The 23,284-nt window shown below is 40.8% G+C and overlaps 2 protein-coding genes and 1 long non-coding RNA gene across 3 annotated transcripts in view; 1 reads left to right on the plus strand and 2 right to left on the minus strand.

Moving 5' to 3' along the window:
• Positions 1-226: 226 nt before the first annotated feature.
• On the minus strand, positions 227-5,978 carry LOC138405272 (uncharacterized). Its single transcript, XR_011238964.1, has 3 exons — positions 5,856-5,978; positions 5,237-5,412; positions 227-3,513 (listed from the first exon to the last, which is right to left on the minus strand). It is a non-coding gene; the product is annotated as an uncharacterized lncRNA (long non-coding RNA).
• txndc5 (thioredoxin domain containing 5) lies at positions 5,892-15,167 on the plus strand. The gene is made up of 10 exons (XM_020087430.2): positions 5,892-6,318; positions 8,179-8,331; positions 8,711-8,816; positions 8,918-9,014; positions 9,819-9,934; positions 10,645-10,731; positions 10,866-11,018; positions 11,722-11,804; positions 12,358-12,487; positions 13,018-15,167. Exons 1-10 carry the CDS (start codon positions 5,924-5,926, stop codon positions 13,138-13,140), a joined length of 1,443 nt encoding a protein of 480 aa, XP_019942989.2. The 5' UTR covers positions 5,892-5,923; the 3' UTR covers positions 13,141-15,167.
• The window catches only part of bmp6 (bone morphogenetic protein 6), a 39,883-nt gene continuing 31,589 nt past the window's right edge, over positions 14,991-23,284 (minus strand). The window contains exons 5-7 of the mRNA XM_020087429.2: positions 18,331-18,407; positions 17,024-17,134; positions 14,991-16,756 (exon numbers count right to left, since the gene is read on the minus strand). Of these exons, the coding sequence (XP_019942988.1) occupies positions 16,607-16,756; positions 17,024-17,134; positions 18,331-18,407 (338 nt within the window). The 3' untranslated portion in view covers positions 14,991-16,606. The remainder of the gene's footprint in view (positions 16,757-17,023; positions 17,135-18,330; positions 18,408-23,284) is intronic.

The raw sequence follows: 23,284 nt of genomic DNA on the forward strand, positions 1-23,284 counted from the left end.
TTGCATTTATCCCACACTGCATGACGAGGTCATCAAATTAGGTCTTTTGCTATTGTTTAGTTTAAGAGACCCCTCAAGGTCGAATTAACATATTGTACATTTGAAAAATGATTAAAAATAAACATTTAACATCTAACCCTTGCTTTTTCACCCTTAAATATTTTACCAGTAGCTAAATTGCATCAAATGTCCCAGAGAAATCTAAAATTTCATACAGAAGACCAGCTTATTGCACATCAGAGATTTATGATGACAACAGGACCAAAAAGACACAAGACTAATGAAAGCAAACATGTAGAGTCTCCAAAGAAAGAAAACAGTTTCAAGAAGACCTCATCTCTGATTAATATTGACTGTCTTGCTTCTCCGGGGAAGGTAACTATTACAGCTGTGCTGTTCCAGTTGTTCTTAGGTTTCACCTTTTTCCATTTTGTTTCCATGTGTTTCCAGCATTTCCTCTTCCCCCTTTCCAGTGTGTCTGATTGTCCCTCAAACCCTTTTCACACCGAAGTTAGCATTTATTTTTTAAAACTACATCTATAAAACTATACAGTCTATGGTGCTCACACCATAGACTGTATACAAAGGTGGAGGATGTGAAAGCTCCCTAGAAGTGAAGCCCAAGCATTTTGATCGCCACCTGGTGGCAGACTGCAGTACAGATCATAAATCCTATCTCCTTCATGTTAGTGGATGGGACATGGGCCAAACCAAAACATCAAAGTACACATTAGATCAAATTTCCTGGTCATTTTAGGGAGTTCATGGTTCTTTATCATGACCATTTAATCACAGGCTCTGTTATCCATGCTTGAGCTTTTTGTGATTTAATTTCACAACTAGTCTGAATTTCTCTATTTTGTTCCAAAACAAATGTGCCACAAGGTCATTTTTGAAGAAACGTGCTTTGTCTGTCACTGTGCAACTTGTGTACAGCTTATTTTGGGAGTTTCCTGCAGTGGGACGCAGCTGACCCTCTGAACACAGTGGCCTTGTGGAAAATCATAGTCATTCCAATTGTGTGGACACCTCAGGACAAATGGCACAGATTTAGTCATCTGGCTGAATCCAGCAGAACGTGGTAGAACATAACACTTGGGATCCAGCAGGAGCTGTCAAGGTAATGCACAGCCAATGCAGCCACCTCATATCATTCATCCTCCTTCTGCTTTTGTCCACTCTCTAAATATCCCACAGCTTTCTTTACTTTTATTAAACATGACCACTGTTTCTTCCTTTCCCTCTTATCCTCACTTTCTTCCCTTCTTCCACTCCACTCATACACTGTCTAACTTCATCTCGCCCTCTTTTAGCCACCCAGATGAAAAGACAAGGTGCGTCCCAATTTCCATCCTTTGAATGTTTTTTTCTGGGTTTGCTCCAAATATGTGGGAGAGTCCTTTCTCTGCTGTCTTTTCCCAGCACAGGTGCCTGCTGAAGTGGCTCCAGAAAGCTGTCTGCAAATGAGATTGGTTCTCCTCTGTTGGTCACATCCTGTGTCCCGGATATGATACTCGCGGCCATGACTCGTCTCTGTATTATGGATGGAAACAAGTCTGGCTTTGGATTGCATGACGCTCAGTTGCACTGAGACTGCTCTGAACAGGCGCGTTGCACCCGTGGGTGTCAAGGTTGTTGCAACACCCAAACTTTAATGGAAACTTGAATCCACACCCTACCCTTCAAAACAATTGACACCCAATGACATTGTTCAACATTCTCAATGTTCCTTTTGTTCCACAGAGGAAAGAAGATTGATTCCTTCTTCAAGTTAATGTAAACATGGTATAAAAATTTGTTATTAAGGCGTAATTGCACATAAGGACACATAAGGACAGATTGTGATCCGATCAGGGTCGTCAGGGACACATTGTGACATATAACACAAGTCTACAAATGCAATTGGGTTGTCGGTCCACACACAACAATTGAGTGGGTGGTAATAATCATACATGACTGTTCTAACCAGCAAGGTAGCAGCAGCAAAGTGAGCACGAAGTAACCAGTAAACACATGGAGCAGTCCTCTCCTCGGTCCTCACATTATTCAACACACCTGACAAATGAGAGATTCAAGTGATGACTGCAAGGTTTCATTTCTACACAAGTTACAACATAATACATTAGATAGAATTGTATAAAGCATTACAACCCACTGCTGGCTGTTTTTAAATTCACACACATGCACAAAGAACTCTTCACCTGTCACTTCAGACAATACTCAGAATGCCCTCAGTTCCACAGGGTCCATAAATCTTTCTTTTTTCCTTTACCACAATAGTACAGCTGGCCTGGCAAGGTGCCTATCCATCAACAATGGGTAACCAGTAGACGACCACAACTATGCGACCTCCACTTCACCAGGACAAATGTAAAGCGTGTCGGCTGCAATTTGGTCATATTTATCACAGCTATATGACATGTTGAGATTAAATAGTGATGTGTGGTTATTGACTTGCCATGGCAACTATAAAGCCCCTGTGACAGACTCTGGCCTGTGAGTAGACACCTTCAATTAACTACGAAAGAATTTGTGTTTCACTGTGGGTGAGTGAGCAGCAGCTGGAATATGACATTAGACTAATGACAGCAGGAATATGAGAACAGCAACAGTTCACACAAAAAATATGCTCCAGACATTTCATAGGCTCCTTAAAGGATCCACAAAACAGAAACTGATCGTAGTCCACTTGCACTGCTGGCCGGGTCCAGAATGGATAAGGATTATGGATCCAGGCAAGATCTGGTCCAGATTCTATTCATATGTGAAGCATATGAAGCAGCACATCCAGCCTGGGTCCAATAAGTGCTATCAATCCTATCCTGTAACTCTCTTTAAATAACATTTACGTTTCTCTATTTTTTCAAAACGTCCACCTTTTCCTGTCACCCAGTGGCATTCTTGAGAAAATATTGGAATGGAGGGTTGTTTTTGTCTCTTTAATTGAGGTCACGGCTAAAAGGTAGAACATTTCATAAAGTTCTTCAAAGAGAAAGTACATCTGAGTTTTTACAGCCACAGGTTAAAGATCGTCCCTTGTCAGCCTTGGGGTCATTGTAGCATCATCTATCTCTGTGAGGGAGTCTCGTACAAGTATATTGCTTCTCAACTGAATGCCTGTACTCCCTGTGGACAAAATAGTGCATGTGTGTGTGCGTGTGTGTGTCTGTGTGTGTGCGTGCGTGCGTATGTGTGTGCGTTTTTAACGATGGAATTTTAATGGTTGTCTAGGGAACATGCGGGACATCTCCTGACACTAGGGGCCTCAGAAGCACTGACAGACACACTCATCTACACACAGAGCACATAAACACCTCTGTAACACATATATATGTAACTTCAGACTCAGAGTGTGCATGGTAGGATCATTTTCACCCGCTTTTAGAATATAGACATTCAAGACCTGCTTTTATGAAAGAGCTTCCACAGTCTGGAAAGTGTTACCATAGTGCCGCTCGGGGTGACACCTCCGTTTCCATGCCGTAACCTCCTCGGTCCCTCTTCCCACTCTTCCTGTTGTCCACATGAAAGGAAAAAGGGGGATGATTAAAGAGAAATTCTGTACATATTTGGTTTCATGAAATCACGTCTATATTAAAAGCGGAAAGGAAAAGCGAGGACTTGCCAAAGAGCTGTTAATCCAGCGAGCGAGCAGGTACTTGGAACTCTGGGAACCGATACACACAAACACTCTTAATCGTGGGAATAGACGCACGATTTATATTCACTGTCCCCATTGCACAAGGCTAAAGCCCCCACAAGAGGCACTATTTATCCAATGTAATAAATTGGATTGATTGCATTTGCTTAAAAATGTTCTCCAGATGTGATGAGGAGGTTAAGTGACTCATACTTGACCATCGGTGTAGAAAAGCAACTGTCCATCTGCCATGTGAACCGGCACTAATGTGACTCCTGAGTGCCCATATTTTCATAGTTAATGTAAAATGTTAACTTTGTGCTCTCCAGAGTCTGTTTTCATAATATTTCATTTTCTCCTGGATGTCTTAATAAATTTATAACATTACCTATTACAGGCCAATTTGTTGTAGAAAGACAGTTTTAGGTGTGAAGGAAAATTGCACTGCCTGCCAAAGAGCCCCAGCCAGCTGGAATTTACTGAACCATTTATAATCAACTAGTTTGGCTTTGTGTTACTACAAACTCCTAAATGTCTCTCACATTACATCCCGATGATGTTTTTCTCACTACCCTTCTTAGAATGACTTCATTGGCTTTCCTTAAAGATTTCAAGTAATATTTCACATTTGACTTTTGGTTAACTTCACATACTTTATCTTGATTATGGTCTTAATTATTTAGGTCCTATGTTAATGAGGTGTGAATCAAGCAAGTCGAGTCGGGTCCCTGTTATAAATCAAGCAAGACAAGTGAAGTCATTGCGAAGGTCAAGCAAGATCAACCCCAGTTTCCACAATTAAACCAGTTAAAAGATGGTGATCAAGAAATGTTGAGTTTCATTTCAACAAAAACAGCCTGCAGCCTGCTAAAACCTTATCAATCCTGCTGTATTTGATATTTCACGGTAATCACTAACAAGCCAATGTGTTAATGTGCTTGTCAGATGTGAAACAAATGGTCACAGTTGCATGGTTACATCAGTGGTAAACATCTCGTCTCACTGCCACTTGCCAGCGTTATATATTTCTGTCGCATTTTGGTGCTTAGCTCAACCAAGTTGTTAAATTCTTCATCAAAGCGTCTAATAGTCCTTTTTCATGGCAGCCATTTTGACAGGAACTAGAAGGTAAACACAGGTGCTACGAATCATATGAATTGATGAAGGTTCTGTTCTATTTAGTTAAAGTCTTAGTTGTGTGTGTATTATATTATATACTGTATTTCTAGCGGCTGTCAGACATGACTCCAGAGATCCTCCAGAGTTTCTGCAGACTTTGTCCGCCTGGCCCCCAAGTATAAAATCTGCAGAAATTCCAGAGGGGCCGATGTCAGAACTCAGTGGGAGATCCTGCTGGATTCACTGTGAGTGAGTGGGGGTGGGGGAATATCCCGCGAAGCGGTGCCACACACATCGACGATACAGACAAAGCTATCAAGAGAGTTCAAACAAAAACATGTGATCTCTGCAGCGGAATTAATCTGGTACCATCCAGACTCCATTCTCTGTAGTTCCTCCGGAAGACATGTCTGAGAACAGCTTTTATTTTTACATTTTTGTCGCATTGTTAGTATGGTCGTCAACATGCCCACTCACTTGAGGTGAATTCTGAGGAAAATCTCCTGCTGTGTTCTCACATGGCCTAGTTTTCTCAAGGGGGTCTGGCTGGAGGTACCCTGGAGAAAGTCCGGAGCCTCTCATTCTGACATTTGTGTTCTCACATAGAGCCCCTCTGGAGAATGTCAGGAGAGGATCTGGAGTTCAGTGTATGTCTGAAAACAGCTTATGATTACTTGCCACTTTATAAATAGAACTGACTTGACTGAGTATTTTCACTGGATAGGTCTTTTTGACAGTGGCCGAGAGAGCACAACGCACTGCAAATTTATAAAACACATGCAAATTAAGAAAACAAATCCATCAATTTGATGACACATACCCTGCAAACAGCCACAACGCATGCAAATACAGAACCGTCTTCCAAATAGGGAAAATGACTTGAAAAATGTCCCCTGGAAACATTTTGGTTGTCGTTTTGTATTTACCTGTATATTGAGGTTGTTTTCTTAATTTGCACATGTTTTTTCTATTAGCATGTGATTTCTTAATTTGCAGTGTGTTAAGCTCTTTCTTTCATTGTACTTTTTGTTTGTCCTCAAAGACATTTTATAAAATGAAATGTCAGATGAGAATTACGCAGGTGTATCAACTTTACCTTAACTACGGTCACGCATCATCTCCCCTCCGCTAAAGTTTGACCACACAGGCTTCCATACTCCCGGAATGCCGGCACTTGTTCGCGATTGGACGCAGATCCGCAGATCTCCACAACATCTTGAGTTCTCTCACAGCTGTTCCTGCACAGATCTCCATGTCTGCTCCTCATCCACAGTGTGCCTCCTCTTAGAGCGACTCTGCCGGAGGGGCGTGCACGTGGTTTTTTTTACAGTACACCAGCAGGGACACTGTTCACACACACACACGCTCACCATGGCTCCTGCACTGAATCGCACACCGGCGTTGTTGTCGTGTATTTATTTTGCCTCGCTGCTTTTCTCCGGTGTGTTCTGCGACGCGGATGCAGAAGAAGATGAACACGCCAAGCACTCATACACGGTGGAGATGTTCAACGAGGCGGTGCCCACCGCTCCACACTTTGTCATGTTTTACGCCCCGTGGTAAGTGAACAGTCACCAAGTTTTCCACGATCACGTTAACTGCATGTGTTGACAGCAACCGTGCCCTCTCGGTAACGTGTCCCTCACATGCACCGAACATGCGAACTCATGTCTTCTGAAGTTGCAGCTCACTGGTACGTTAGCACGCAAGCTAGTTAGCGCACAAGCTAGTCGGCTACACAGTCCTTTCCCTACCGGCGTCGTTAGCTCAGCTGCTAACTAGCATAGCCGGTTTGCTAGCCAACTGCAGCACAACGGATTGGGGCACTTTCTACACACCGGGCCTCGGTGCAGACACTTTTCTCTGGAGGAGTTTATTGAAAGTTTCTAGTGAATATTGATCCGCAAACTGAAACACCCAGACGTGTCTGTTGCCATTAGCTCGTTCACTTGAACCAGTTACTGTCGGTCACCGTGCAAAGTTGTAGTTTGGGAAGCTGCGCTTACGTGGCAGCCACTGATTGAACAGGGTTATGTCAGTGGGAACAAAAGTGGGGTCCACGGACCCTCCAGAGGTCCATGACGAGGGTCCCAGGAATGTCTCACCTCCTCTCCTGTAATGGAGAGCAAGAGAAAGAGATGGTGATAAAGACAGAGAGTGAATATGGAGATCAGAATCTTTTACAGGTCACGAGTTTCCCCTCATGAACCATCAGGTCGCTCCACTTTCAAACCTTTGTCTACTACTAATACTTCTTTGTTCTACTACTACTGGTGTTCATGACAGGGATTATGTTACCTTAGTTTGTTTTATATAAACTTAGAATTTGTTTATGCAATCTATTGTATTCATCAGTAGTAGAACTTGTTCTCCTTTTCAAAAAGACTAGGAACTACAATAGATTTTAGCATAAAAAACACACAGTATGTCATGCAAGCTTTTCCTCTATCACTTCTGATTAATACCACAATCATTTGACCATTATTTAATCTAATTTGCCTTGATTCTCTCAACACTTAGATCTGATTGCAGCAGCCTCTGTCAGAAGAGTGTATGTGAATTGAATATCGATTAATTGTTTTTATGTCTGTGTTCCAGTATATAAAGCAATATAAAATATATAAAGCAATTCACCCCCATAAGGAATCACCGTCCATAGTCTTCAGCTGTATTGTATTTTTGTAAATGTGAGAATTGTGTCCCACCTGTCTGTATCTTTAGAACCAGAAACATGGAAGTGAGTTGATTGATTTATATGTGTGTATGGTTTAATGTTTGCCTCAGGTGACTGATCTGATTGATCGAACTCACTGCAACCTAAGTTAATTAATCTGATTTGTACTGTGGATCATGCAGAACGCAGAGACATCCTCCAGGGACGGTGTATTGTTTTTACAGGATCATGACTCAGGAGCCACAATAGCACCAAGTAAACAATATCAATTGGGTCACAGGCAGGAAAACATGGACAGAAAGCCAGTTAACATCAACAACAGCTGGATTACTAAGACAGCGGATCACAGTAGCAGATGACGGGGGAAGGAGACCACCTGTGAAGTTGCTGTTGGTTAATGCTCTTGGCTTCTCATGTACAAATTTCATCAGGGTGCTTCGACCCTGTTCTACTTGCCTGCAAGTCTATTTATTCATTTGTTTCATTCAGAGGAGAGTGGAGAAGCAGATGTTTGAGTAGTAGGCCACCATCTGCATTGTGGTAATTCCAGGAATACTACGCCTCAGATATGCTACTATAAACCAATTAAACTATTATGTATCATTGTTATCACATGGCTATAATGGATGTCATCCTTTATGAAGTGTGGTCAGTTGAGTCAAGTTGAGTGAACCATCCATGATTCATTGTTTATTTTTTCGGCAAAAATATATATTTTAAGAGTGTATGCAACTGTTGTGTCCAGGTGCGGCCATTGCCAGAGATTACAGCCGGCATGGAATGAACTGGCAGACAAATACAACAGCATGGATGATCCTCAGGTGTACGTGGTGAAGGTAGACTGCGTCCAGGACACCAAGTTCTGCTCCAATGTCCATGGGATCAGAGGCTACCCCACGTAAGTTCTTGGCATGGAGGAAGTCAGTTTAGACAACTTGAATTTTTGATTCACAAACAGAAACTGAAAAATGAATGAAAAAGAATGCACTAGCTGTGATATTTAGGAGAAAAACAACTTTTACTTACAAGTAAACAATTATCTTCATCACTTATTGACAGAGGTGACACATTGACCCGCATTTAGTTAAATATTCTCTTCATATCTTAATGACATCCTTTAAAAACTTGGCTATTGCTCACTGCAATATGACACCTGCAAACACAGCAGACACTGAGTAATGATTTACAAAACTTTTATAACAGCTCGTTTGTGCATGGAGTACAGTTTCTCGTATAACTGGGAATCAAAGAAAGAAAATATTTTGTGTTCTGTGTAGGCTTAAGTTGTTTAAGCCAGACCAGGAGGCAGTGAAATACCAGGGGTCCAGAGATCTGGAGTCTTTGGAGGCCTGGATGCTGAAGACACTCCAGGAGCAGCCTGAGGTGAATTGTTTTCTTTCACTTAAGTTCATAAACTATAGTGACCCTGAACAGTGGACGAGAACAGTGGTGTTCATTGGTGGTTGTTTTTGTGTGTTCTCCAGGAACCAGAGACTGAACTGGAGCCCCCCAAAGCCCCAGAGCCCAAACAGGGCATGTATGAGCTCACCGCTCTCAACTTCAAGGCCCATATAGCCAAAGGTAAAGATCTAGTATAAAATGTGCAGTTTAATGCTTCACTTGAATACTGTTGTAACAGCGAAGCTCGGCAAATGAATAGGTAACTTCATCTTGTGTATTTACACAGCTGTATCCTGCCTCAACAGATAACTTGTTCTGTTTTGTCTTCACTTTGAAACCTAGTTTCAGTTTTTTGGCCACACTGTGTGGTGTTTGTGGATCATTCGTTAGCGAATGGAAACTCTTCATTGCCACGATTTACATAACTGACAGTTCAACACAAATACTTGAATCACAATCAGTCATGCATTACCAACTGTAACACCTGTATCCTGTCACCTCATGTTTCTGGAGTTTCAGACAAGGACTTCAGAAATAAACAGAGCTCACGATAATTGTCTCCTTGAAATTATGTTTCTCCAGCTCTGCCGAAGTTGAATATTTTGACTTTTGGAGAAAAATAAATGATTATTTATGATATTTTCTTATGACATCTGCACGTTTGAAACTGAGTTTACATTTTTCACGTTATGGCAACAGAGCTGCAATAAAAATGGAATTGATTGCATATAATCTCAGTGTAAGAGGTTTATAATTTAATTTATGGCAGCTGAGTCAACTTTTTGCTTTGTTCCACAAGATGAAAAATATGAACCCATTAAGTTGCTCAGCCTCACTTTAGTACAGAATTTTGGCTTTTTTTCCCTTCAGTACACACTGAAAGGTATTTTATTGTTTTCATGTTTTCATTTCTTTTCCATTTGTGTTGAATTTTCTTGTTAATTATCTGCAATTTCTGAAATGGCTTTTCTTCTCTTTTTGCAGGTGCTCATCTCATTAAGTTCTTTGCTCCATGGTGCGGCCACTGCAAAGCCATGGCACCAACCTGGGAACAGCTGGCCACCACCTTCGAGCACTCCGATGATGTCAAGATCGGGAAGGTGGGTTCTTCAGATTGTGTAAAAGTTGAAAAGATCTTGCTGCAATGTGACATGGGTGAAATCCAGAAGAATTGGGACACTGCTCAAAACACAAAAAAACAGAATGTGATAATATGCTGATTAAAAATGACCTTTTCTTTTAGCAACACTCTGTAAGTATTTGGCAAATGAAGGAAGATACTTATTATTGAGGTTTTGAAAGTGAAACTCTTTCCTATTCTTGCCTGATATTCTTTGTCATATCTAGTAATTGCACTCTAACCAAAAACATGAGCGGAGTGTGATGTGGCATCGTCTAGTTTGAATAATCAGGGATGAAAAACCAAAACATTTGGATGGCAGCATATGTTGAAATAGCCAGGTACCCTACACCACTGCCTGATTAGTTTGGTTCAGTCCATGATGTTTTTTTTCAAAGTGGTGAACCTTGACCCATCCTGGATTGTAAATGACGGAGTTCAACTGTTATTAATTGTGTTGCTGGTGTAAAGTTCAGAATATGCATAATTTCTTTTTACAGAAATCACTGAAGTTAATAAGGTGAAACAGTAAATATACGTTAACTGTTGTCAGTTGAATATATGATGAACAGAATTAACAAGTGATCGTACTTTGATCTGTTTACATTTCACACAGTGTCTCAACTTAATGGAATCAGTTGTTTATATCATTCTACTCAAACAACACATGCTCCTGTATTCATTTCATAGGTGGACTGCACACAGCATTATGAGGTGTGCTCCGACAACGGAGTGCGGGGATATCCCACACTGCTCTTCTTTTACAATGGACAGAAGGTGAGGAAAACGTTTGAATTTTTTTAAATGAACTCTGCATGTACTGACATTCAGATCAAGTTTGTTTTAGTTTAACTAGTATTTTTATTATTGATCTCTTCCTGAAATGAATGTGTGTTGGTGTATTTTTGTAGACAGAGCAGTACAAAGGAAAAAGAGACTTGGACTCTTTCAAAGACTTTGTGGACAATCAGCTGAAGGCTGCCATGGCTGAGGAGGCAGACCAGGAACCAAGCGACGAACAAAAAGAAAACGAGATCCCCACTGATGAGCCGGCCAAAGAGGAGGTAAGGCTGGGTTGGGATACACAAGATTATTTTCATGTTATTGTTGTATGTATCTCCTGGTTTTTGGTGGTGGTTTATTTGTGAAGCAGGTTGAAGCTGGATGTACAGAAATCTGCACGGAGGCATGAAGCAGATATTCATACATTCTAAATATAAAGTAGCTGGTCAATATAATTTGTTCACTGATGCTGGTATGAGGCTTACAGGATCTTTATCTGTGCTTTTGTTTGCTAATAAGTAAAGATCCACTTTTATGTTTACATTTTATGTAAAACAATCCTTTTTATATTTCTAATTCAGTACAATGTATTTGTGTTTTCTTCATTGTTCATGGTTTAAGTGTAAAACGTCAAGACGTAATTACAATTACAGGGTTTGATACATCTACATCGTTGCAATTATTTTATATATTTATTGGCCAATTATCGGTAATGGATTTGTTTCACTTTATAATGTCCTCGGGCAGGTCCTAAAGATTTCCTGTGTTTTTTTATTTCAGTCACAAAGAACCCATTCCTTAACATGAATTAAATATGAAAAAATGCTTCAACCAGCAGTTTTGAACACAGCCAAACTTTGTTTAGCTACATTTCCACATTAGATAAAAGTGTTAATTCAGTGCTTGTCAGATTCTTCAGGCTGCAAACCTGAAACACAACATAATTTACTACTGTTTAATGTGAGAATCTTTCTCTTTCCACAGTCCAGTGTGTTGGACCTGACAGAAAACAACTTTGATGAGTCAGTGGCCAAGGGCTTTACCTTTATCAAGTTCTATGCTCCATGGTAAGATCACATTTTAAGAATATTAATTTGCCTGTTCCTGAATTGATGTGTTATTCCTTTCACATTGAATAAACAAGTTTACAAGTTGACTTATGCTTTTTGAATTCTATGTGCTTTATCACCTAAAGGCAAGTTTCATCCCATTGTCACGTGAAACCTTAAGTTATATAGTATAGTTATAAATATATATATTATATATAGGCTTGTCTCTTTAAGTATTAATTAACATTTGTTATTTTCAGTTAGTAATAACCTGTGTCTGATTCAGCTCCACCTCGAAACAGTCTGAAGCCCTGAGTCAATCAGCTTCATGTGTGATTTGGGCGAATGAACTGCATGATTTGTGAAAGTCAAAGTATCGGTAGCTCAATATAATAACACAAAGTAAAAGGAGAGGACTTGATGAGTTGTATGATTCTTTAAAAGCCTGAAAGGAATTTGAGTCAAATGTCAAGAGACTGAGTCTTGAATTGAGTCAAACCCTCAACTTAAATTCTCCAAAGTATTTTTGTCAGTTCAAATGATGTAATTGCTTTATTATCCTGCTGTGTAGGTGCGGCCACTGTAAGAATCTTGCTCCAACATGGGAGGATCTTTCCAAGAAGGAGTTTCCTGGCCTCACTGATGTCAAGATAGCCAAAGTGGACTGCACTGTTGAGCGCACACTGTGCAACAAGTATTCTGTAAGTATGTGCATGGCTCACTATATAAATCAAGCCACTGCAATCAGTGGTTCTCAACTTTTATAAATCTTCATGTGCAGTGTTTTTAAATAAACCTCTAGTTGCCTCCATGTGCACAGTACAGGGAAGCGTTTATTGTCCAAACCAGGTACACAAACAGTCACACAGCAGTTTTTATTCAGTAAAAGTTTTTATGAATACCACATGGTGGAAGTTTTTTTGTCTTTGTGGGTCATGGTTGTGTTGTACCAATGGTTTGCACTGTCTTTGTCGTTAAGGAATGGGATTTTTCTTTTTTTAATAAAAGTTGCAATAGTCATATGAGGCATTTTGATTTTTATTGGTATTAGTTTTTCATTAAAATCCTCCTAGATGCTTTTAAAGTGCAACCCTCTCTACTAAAAGTAAGCTTCATAAACTTTAATGGGTCTTTCCAAAAGACCTGCCCTAGTTTATTCCTATCAAATTTTATTTTTTCCATCTGAGTAAGCACATGGAAAAGCATTTGTTGATTTTTACTCCCTTCACAGGTACGAGGTTACCCGACACTGATCATCTTCAGGGCAGGGACCCAGGGTGACGAGCACCACGGAGGACGGGACCTGGAGAGCCTGCACAGCTTTGTCATGAGGCAGGCGAGAGACGAGCTGTAGAAGACGGTGAAGTCAGCGCCCACACTGCATATCTGACCAGTAGGACACCACTCTCTCGCTCGCTCTCATACAGAAGCCAGCTCTCCCTTTATCTCTCTCCACTCGGGTTTGGCGGTCTCTTCTTTCTTCCGTGTTCAAGGACAGAATGATTCAGTTTGGGATCTGATATATTTGTCATTGCTGTTACTCAACCTCAAGTCTCCTAATGTGGAGAATATCAGTTGGGTCTGCACATGAAGTTATTCTGTGTCTGACATTCACTCTGCAAGCACTGCTCAATTGATCGGAACCAGAATTCATCACACAGGTAATGTTTATTAAAAGGGTAACACTGAAAATGTTCCTGGTTAAAAATCAATTGTTTCTGACTTAAACTTCTGTAGCCATTTGACTTTTTTTTTTTAAATACCAATTTTTTTTTTATACATGGGATCTGTTGTTAAATCATGAGCCATTAATGTTACAGTATTTGTTAAAAGCTTGCGTCACCCGAATGTGATTTTTGAGTTAAGTTGCAGGAACTTCATAGCCACACCACTAATAGCTTGTCTGACTTAACTCTCAGGGAAACACAGGCTGGAGGGAGCTGTGACGGAGGCTTCATTGTCGATAAGGGAGTCTGAGATGGCACAGGGGCCCGATTTCATTTTTCTCTTCGTGATTAAGAGAAAAATAAAGATCAGAGTAATTTCTCATGCTTGTTGGAAAGTAAAGAAAATTAGCAAAGATCTAAGTCATGCACCCGACTTCTTTTCAGACTCCTCCAGCCCTCTCTGCTCCTCCTGGCATTCAGCCTCTCAGGCCTGGACCATGTCGCTCCATATCTCTGTTACTGAACATCTGTAGACTTACTGCTTCTTCTGTTCATTCGGAAACACCCATCAGACGCAACTAAGTGTCAAATGTGTCCATAGAACTCTCCTTTCAAAATATCTACAAATTTATGAATGTAATTTTTCGATGGCACTGTTTTCTAAGTCATCTTTTCCAAAAAAAATATGTGAAAGCTTTTAAGAGCATTCCTCTGGTCAGACATTTTTATAAAGCAATGTTAAAACTGAAAGAACATAAGCTCAAGATCAGCCAGGCTATCTAGCATCACATCACATCACCTCTCCTATGATAATTTTGTTTTTGTGGTTGAACCAGCTGCATCTACCATCTTCATAATTTGCTCTTCCTTGTCCCAAATAGGGGCAGCATGTTGCATTGGTTAGCACTGTTGCCTCACAAGAAGGTTCCCGGTTCGAATCCCGGTTTGGCCGTGGTCTTTCGGTGTGTATCTCGCTGTTTCTTGGAGGCCCGTCCAGGGTTTACCCAACCTCTTGGCCAGTGTCAGCTGGGATGGGCTCCAGCCCCTTGGTGACTCCCAGAGGATAAGCAGTATATATAATGGATGAATGGTTCTCAATCATCACTCTGAATGTTATATTTTCTCTCAGTGGCTGTAAGACCTGGACCATGACTAAACAGATAGAGTTTAACTCTGCTACATGGATAATGGGTCTGATCTTAGCTGCTAATTCACCAAATACAACCAAAATAAACCATTATCTGACTGTTTTTTCCTATTCTCACTGTAAGCATTGGTTAGGTGTAGTTTTAGTGTCCTGTATACTGAGTCATAGCATCAACCCTCAAACCAACATGTTCTGAGGGATTCAACTGTCAAAAGTTTGAGTGGTATTTGCAGTTTGAGTCTTTTAATTTCCTTTTCCTGCGTTTAATCATGTAGCGATGTAACAAACTGCATCCATACACAAGGATGTGCCCAAACCATGCAAATGCACAATGCCGGGTGCCATTCATTTATTGTCCAAACCAGGTACACAAACAGCGAGACACAGCAGTTCTTTGTCAGTAAAAGTTTTTATGGATAGCACATGGTCTTAAAAAAAAAACTCCAGTGAGAAGTTTTTTTTCCTTGTGAGTCATGGGTTGTGCTCTACCCATGGATTTTGTACAAAAAAGAGTAAATAATGGCAAGTTGTAACATGAGATTTCATAATAAATTTTTTCAAAAATAAGTTTTCATTGTGTTTTTGCATCTGTCTTTGTTATTAAGGTATGTGATTTTTCTTTTTTAATAAAAGGTGCAATAAATAAGCTGACAATGTACAAGTATTTACAATAAAACAGTCTAAACATGATCACAAATGTAAACAGCAGCTTACAGAGGTATATTTTGTAATTTTATAGTTGGTTAGTCATGTAAGGTAATTTGATTCTTTATTGATATTAGTTTTTCATTAAAATATGGTCTCTAAAAGTCATTCAAAGCTCACAGTAACATGTTCAAATGGAGAGTGTTTGCTACTGGACACACATCTCGACATAATTTTACCCTCAGGGTTGAAAAAGCAAAGGGCTAATTTCAGACAGCTGGCACAGGAACGGTTCTGTCGGCCGGTGTGCCTCGCTAAATGTTTTTCCATGATCTCTCCCGAGTTGTCAGGGGTGGAACGTTTGTTAACTTTGTGAGTGCAGCAACGTGGAAATGGCCATTTGTGGTACGTCGGAGGGATAAGGCTGTATTCTTCAGTTCTTAGGAGGAAAAACACCAGTTTAGCCAGAACATGCATCGGGAGCTGAACCAGCCCGGTGAGTCGCAGCTCAGCGTGAGCCCGGCAAATATTGACACGGAGCGGGTATTCGCAGCGGTGCACTGCTAAAATAGTGTGCGGTTACTTTGGTTCAGTCCATATTATATTCTAGGAAGGCAAATATGGCTTGAGAAGAAAATACATCAGGAAAAGAGGAAGGAAATGTGAAACAAATGAGGCCAATTGTTCAGTCAGTATTAGATTGTTTGGGTTGACAGCATCTGAAGAGGAAACTGCTCTTGTGTTTTATTCCATCTGACTCAAACCATTTATTTTGACTAGTTTGTCACTGACTACAGTTGAGCCACTTGGTTTTAAATATATATATATACATATATATATATAATATGTATATATATGTGAATGGATAAAGGGAAAGTAAGCAGCACTTAGACTGGTCCTCCAACAGTTCAGGTTTGCCGTCGCCCTCTCAGTGAGGGAGAAGGTGCAGTAGACTCCTCGGCGTCCATACCCACTCTTCCATAAACATAATATACAGGCAGACTGACCCCCTCGCAACACACACATGATCATTCATTCACCTGCAGACCCATGGAGGGAAGACCACTCCACATGTAAAGAGGGCGATTGACCATTTGGTGACTCAGCAATGGAGTAGGACGTTTTTTTTTTCAATGGTCCCTACTTAGTTTGCTGCCTTGTTGACAAATGAGTTTTTGAGCTGTCCAGGATTATTGGAATACAACGCGTAAAGGGCGGACCTTCCTTGCAGGCTGAGGATTTGTGCAGAAAACTGGTGTCTACTGGAGGTCAAACTCACTCAGGAGTCGCTGGTGCAGCTGCAGCCCTTTGCCAACCCTTTTTTTAAATATCAGTTCAAATATTATTGGTCCTTGAAGGTGTCAGTGGCAGCCACAGGCCCGTACCACCATGTTTTTGTATTTCTTCAGTATGACGTTGGAGTTGTCGTCGAAGTAGAGCACTGAGATGGCGTGCAGCTTGGTGGGGGCGCAGCATGGTTTTGGTACGTTCTCGGGGTTCATTAGGTGTACCTGAAAAATAAAGGAAATAATTAAAGCCTCTTCCTGTAGATATATGTGTCTTCCAGCATCAATCCATGCAGTCTACATCTGAATGAATCTACAAATAATACTTTATTGAATAACTGCAGGACTCCACTCAGGGTATGGGGGTATAATATTGGAGCACTGGTGTTTATGTAATGTAGACATTGACTCCTGTCAAGAGATAATAAGCTTTAAACTTTGAAATTAACAAATCCCAACGGCTGTATGGTAACCTTCTGTGTATTGGCTTACCAGTGTCTGCACAATGGCGTGGTTGGTGGCGTTCATGTGGGCGTTCAGGGGGAAGGAGCACTCTCCATCACAGTAGTTGGCTGCGTAGCCTTCAGGAGCAATGATCCAGTCCTGAGACATGTGACAACGAAAAAAAGGCAATTAAATCAATGAAATCCAGTAAATAAAACAAAAAGTGAATGTATTCTATTAGAGCAGTATCTTTGTTTTGAAATACTGGAGAGTTCAGGTTTATATTCTTGCTCACATTCACCTTGTCATATCATCAGTGATGGTAGTTATTGAACTATAAACGGATGATCACAATGCTGATAACAGCCGTACTGGGTTACACCTATACTGAGGGGTGTTTTTATTACAAAATATTAGGAACACATATCATTGTTATCCAGTGCAGTTCAACACCATCACAAATTACAGCCTCCAAAGTTAAACCTCATGAATTGAGCCAGTGAGTGAATATCAAAGCAAACATTTTGAATTTCCTTTGGGTCCAGTGCTGTCTCATCATGTATCTGATAAAAAGGGTCTATTATTATTAATATCCATATTATAACACATTAGTGACTTAGAATTAGATGATAATGATTAGACGATTTAATTAAATATGGGACTATTAATGAGATAACATGAAGAATGGGCCTGGTAAAAGTTATAACCTTTAAAATGAGGATGCAGCATTTTAGATCTTCAGGAGTCTACCTGACCTCAATGCCTCAGGACAAGATTCTGTACAAACACCAGTGTCTGTGAAATCGCTCTGAAAACCCTTTTTCTCTCCTCCTTCCTCCCTTACTCTGTTGCTCTTTCTCATCTCACTCATCTGCTTGTCCTTCTCTTTCTGCACTGCTCCCTCTCAGTGTGCCCCCTCTTTGTGTGTGTGTGCATAGTGTGCGTGAGAGAGAGAGAGACTTGGAAGTCTCCCGTTGGTCAGTGCTGTGTTAACATTTCTTCCTCTGTCCGTTTCCTTATAACACACGTACATGATGCTTAATCTACCCCCTCCCCCTACTCAGGATTCTTTCATGTGTGTGTATATTATGTAGTGATCTGGTCAAGTGGAACTGTAGTGTGTGAATATAGAAAAAATGCTGCACAATCATCAGTCTCATCCAGATTTACATGCACTGTCATGTGTCTATATATCAATAGCAATATAACAAATTCATTTTGAAAACTGTAATGTTTGTTTAGCCTGCAATGTTTTAGCTTTGAGCAAACACAGTCACTGTGAGGATCACTGGTTCATCTCATATACAATAGGACTCGTCTGCATCTATGTAGAATCTGAATAAAATGTTTGCTACCTGCCAGCCCAGCTCTCGGAAGCTGACGTAGAGCTCATGCCGTCTGCAGGCTGTTTTCTGATCGCTGCTGTTGTAATCTGCAACAGAAGAACAGACATCCTCAGGAAACTGTATCTTTTAAGATATACACAGACCTGTTAGGGCCCAGCATGACATGAATGTATGAATGACTGTCCTCAGCTGATAAACCTCTATATTCGGCTTTGTACTGGAACCTGCAATGACACCATGGTTGGAAACCCCCTAATGAGGCCCCATGCCACTTTGGGACAAAATCTTCACAATGTTAGAGGTTTGGTTGAAGACAAGAGTCTGAGCCGTGGGTAGGGATGAAGGACGATATTTAAATACATTTAGTGTTATGTTTCTGCACTTCTGCTCCCTGTGAGGGGCAGACAGGAGGAGCTACAGAAGCCCATGAGGTATGGAAGGGGCAAAGTGCAAATAATTAGAATTCAATTATAAAATGACAAATACAAATTAAAACAATTAATACAATGCACTTTTTCAGCTTCGTTATTCCAGGGATGATGGTCGGGATTTGCACTTTGCTTTGGTTTGATGTTGGGGCCCCCGCAGGTCTATTTGGCCTGGGGCCCCTTAAGTCCCTTGAAACACTGCTAATGGAAGGCCACACAGCAAAACACAGCAATTAAAACAGAATTCCAATTAAAGCGTGTGAAAGTGCCACATTCCACTCAGAATCTGCATTTAAATGTTGCATGGCATGAGCACAGGTGGTGACGCAGTGACACGTGTGTTTATGGGCTCTCCCGCTCTGCACTTTCTTCTTAATTATGTCTGTTCCACTCTGCAGCTGCCCGGCAGCCGGGGCGGTCAGTCCCAGGTATACGTTTGGTTTTTACAGTCGAGAAGGTCATTGCTGGCATCAGTCAACACACTGTTAGACTGTGACACCAACTTTCCACTGACTCTTCGAGGACTCTCTCTCGCTTACTTACTTTCACTGTCTGGCCTTTATAGTTTTTCTTCTTCACAAACCTCCCAGAGAAAAATAAAGAGAGAGAGAGAATGTAGTTTATGGCAACGACTAAGGTCCTGTATTGTTAAAAGACTGTAATCCAGGAGGGAGTAGTCCTCTGACAACCTTGACCACCTAAAGTCATAAGCAAAGTGTCTTGGTGGCCCAACAATGTCTTAAATAATACTTCAGCCTTGAGCACAGTGATTTTATTCCATTTGATTTTTTGGACGACACGTCCCCAAAGTTCAAAGTACATCATAAAGTTAAAAACAATATTTTGGTAGTAATTTTCTTCTGAATATAATTTTATTAGTTTTTTCGTTTAATTTTCTTTGCTGTAAATGAGCCATTTTAGATATTTTAGCAACCCTAACCACCTCCTCACATGCATTTCTCCCACCCCGACACTATTTTGCAGGGGCACCATCACTTCATTCCGTGCTTAGGGCCACCGCAGACGATGGTGATGGGTTTAAAGTTTTTATTCCCCCTGTAGCCAAGTCATAATGTGCGCAGCCAGACCGCTCTCCACATCTGACACATTGCCATGGCGATGAGTCTGGCTTTGCAAGACGAGTGGTGGGGTGAGGTCAAAGGGCCGTATATAACTGTCACATGCAATCAGGTGTTTCCCTCAGTTTCAGGTTCCTTCCTTTCTGAAAGGAAAGACAGTTTGCTGGACGTGTGCTAATGTGGAAACACAGGGATTATATGTGAAAGTGTAAATGATGCACATGGATACTGGGTCACATGTTTTTGTCCTCCCTCCCTGTGGACTGACTGACCTGCCTCTTCAACAGCTGTAAGAGCCGTATGAACAGATTTACTGTACTGAGACCTTCACCAATGAGGAAACAGACTGATCCCAGACCAGCTGCTACAGAATTACACTGATCTTTCCTGTAACTATGACACTGAAATATTTGTCTCTTGCATTGTGAGGTGCATTCTTCAGTGTGTAAAGTGTTTGTATAGGAGGAAACAGGAAACATTGGAGGAAAAGTGCCCTTAAAGAACAAGGCTGAGCAACTTGGCCTGATATGAACTTGAGGTGATGTTTATAGAGAGAGGAAGTGACGCTCTGAGATAATGTCACCTCCGACATCTTTTCCTTTTTACTGTGTTGCAGGAATTTCAGTAAAAGTGACTGTTATTTAATATTTATTAGCTTCTACTCAGTCATGACATGCAAAAACACACATACACACACACACCAGTTTTACTTTATGTCTCTTAGAACTTGCATTGTGATGTGTTGTCCTCTCTCGCTTGTTTATATGGGTCTAGGTAGAAAAGAAGACCTTTATTTTCTCATTGTTTTTTCTGTAAATATGTGACCCAAACGTACTTTATACAGGGTTTTGTTGGATGAGCACCTGCTGAAAGTTGATCTTGTTTTTCTTTATTTAGTACATTAAGCAATATATCCCCTTTATCTTTTTTTCACAGTCACATGACTTATTTTCCCTTCACCTCTCAGCAATCACAGTCTGTGAGTCTCTAATAAGGCTGATATTTACTGTGGGCTTTCATTGAGTAAAGGCTCAGATTTGCGGTGCCTCTAGGGGGAAACTGCAAATGCAAAATTTGAGTTTTTTTATTATGCAATAGTTGCATAACATTTGGTAATAACTGATTAAAGTAGGCATGGTTTAATATATTAAATTCTAATCTAAACATTTAAAGTTCACCTATTCATCCGAAGAACTGTGACTTAACTTTCGTTCACTGCAAACATTCAGTTTTCTAATAGTAATCATTGTATACACAGAATATTCTTTTTCATCAAGTTTCACCATTATTGACTTGACGATACACTGAAAACCAACTAAATGACAACTGATACTCCAGTTCGGGGGAATATTTCACCCGTTTCTTACACTGATGTCAAGACCAAATATTTGTATATTAAATGGAAAGAAAGCAGCGTTGGCACTGAGCTCCACTCCCACACTGCGGCAGCTTACCTAACTGTGTTTAACCTGGAAATGTTTCCCTGTGAGTGGGCAAACATCCGGTTGGCCGTGTGAAAGTAAAAAACGTTGCACTCAAACCCATTCACATTGAATTCATTGAGGTGGGACACCGGCGGCTCGTTCCCACCCTGTCTATTCAATGGCAGAGGAAACATTACTCACTGAACGTAAGCACTGTGGCTCTTTAACACTGAGACTTTTGATGTCCGGTACAGTTTGAGTGTTGGGCTGATATTAACCCTTCACTGCACTACCTACCATTCATGAAACACCTGAAACACTCTTCTCCGTCAGGAGGAAAACTAGAACTCTACCGCACGTCGTTTGGAAAACACAGGAATCAGATGACGCCAATACAGACATTATAGCCTGGGTGTTCCACGTAGGAAGTATGTATCTGTGTGCGTGTGGGTGTGTGTGTGTGTGACGTCTGACAGGCCACAATCTCCCAAACCACTTTACTGTAAGTCTATAGTTTGCTCTACAAATTTCTCATCTCATTACTCATTCTAGAGAAAAAGATTGCAGCTTTTACAGAAGAAATTACATGAACTCCCATCGAGCTGGTGGCAGCGAGAGAAAAGTCGGGTTCCTACGTTTAAAATAAAATCTGGGTCCTCGACCCCGGAAGGAGAAAGGAGAGAGTCCCGTTGGCAAAGAAGACATGAAAGCAGAATGTCACTGTTGTCTCTCGTCTCCCTCCCACCAGCCACTATGCTACTGAAGCTTTATCTTTCTTCCTGTCTTTCATCACAGAGGTTATTAAACCCTGCGAGGGAGCTCCACTACGTCTAATTACTCCAACAGTAAACAAAAGGAGGTCGGGCGGGGATGGAGTGAGGAGAATGAGGAGGAGGGAGGAGAGACAGATGAAAAAACACAGCTGGCGGAGTGCTGTGTTATTATAATTCTTTAAGCGATATTGTTAGCGTGGTCAGTCTTTTAGCCGTGCAGCTAATGACTGGATAGGCCTAATTACAGGCCTCGCAGGCAGCCTGTGCTGCGCTGGGACGTGATATTCCTTCCCTGGATGGTTGTTAACTTCCCCCGCAGCCAGAGCCCAACCCGACTCGCAGTACCTCCCCGGACTGCTTTGCCCATAAAACCCTAAATTACCTTTTAAAAGGTGTTGTATTGTTCTTTTAGAGGTGCATAATGTGCACACAGTAGAAAACGCTGCCCAACACCAAACTCAGAGGTTTTGGACGCCGTGGAAATAATCCTGCATGCTCTTCAATGCGCTAAAGTGAAAATGGAAATTTTAAAAGACAAAATTCCTGACTACACAAGAAAAGAAGGAGAAGTTGCTCTGTCCTCAAATGTGTCTGTTTTGGGGGTTAGAGATACGCAGTTGATTTATTACCTCCACCAAGGAGGTTATGTTTCTGTTTTGTCCGTCTGTTAGTTAGCAGGATTATGCAAAAAAAAAAACTGACCTACCTAAAAATGCGGTTTAGGTCAGGAGAGAACCTCTAATCCAGATCTGGATTAGAGGGTGGATGCAGGATTTGTTTTCCCTTTCTTTAACATGGGATGTTTTTCCTTGATTTCTTAGAGACTGTTTGATGAATTTAAATGAAAACTAAAGGGTTTCAGGTTTGCTTAAGGGACTGATATTAATGAGCTCCAAATAAAAATGTTGATATTGTGAATTTAAATGTGGTTTCATAAGGGGACCTTGGCACAAGTGTATCCAACAGTTCCCTACTCGTGCCTTGTAGTTGTACCTATAATTACATTGTTATCTGAAGACAAATGCTGCAGAGATGTATTTGGAAGAATTTGTCCTCTTATGACATCTGGAAGACATTTAATATCATGTCATATTTAATCCAAGTAATTAACACTGCAAAATTGAGGAAACAACAAGACACAAAACCTCACGAGGGGTTGATTTAATAAGATTGATGCTTAGCTGACACTTATCTATGTCAAAGCAAAGCTCTATTGCCAAATTTATAAAAATCCAAATCGCGAAAATAGCTCTGACGGA

The sequence above is a fragment of the Paralichthys olivaceus genome, chromosome 17 (genome assembly GCF_024713975.1).
Source record: "Paralichthys olivaceus isolate ysfri-2021 chromosome 17, ASM2471397v2, whole genome shotgun sequence".
NCBI classification, from domain to species: Eukaryota; Metazoa; Chordata; class Actinopteri; order Pleuronectiformes; family Paralichthyidae; genus Paralichthys; species Paralichthys olivaceus.

Coding starts and splice junctions, on each gene's coding strand:
- txndc5 (XM_020087430.2), top strand. CDS start 5,924: ATGCCGGCACTTGTTCGCGATTGGACGCAGATCCGCAGATCTCCACAA. Junction 8,332..8,710: donor GGGATCAGAGGCTACCCCAC/GTAAGTTCTTGG, acceptor TGTTCTGTGTAG/GCTTAAGTTGTTTAAGCCAG. Junction 10,732..10,865: donor TCTTTTACAATGGACAGAAG/GTGAGGAAAACG, acceptor GTATTTTTGTAG/ACAGAGCAGTACAAAGGAAA.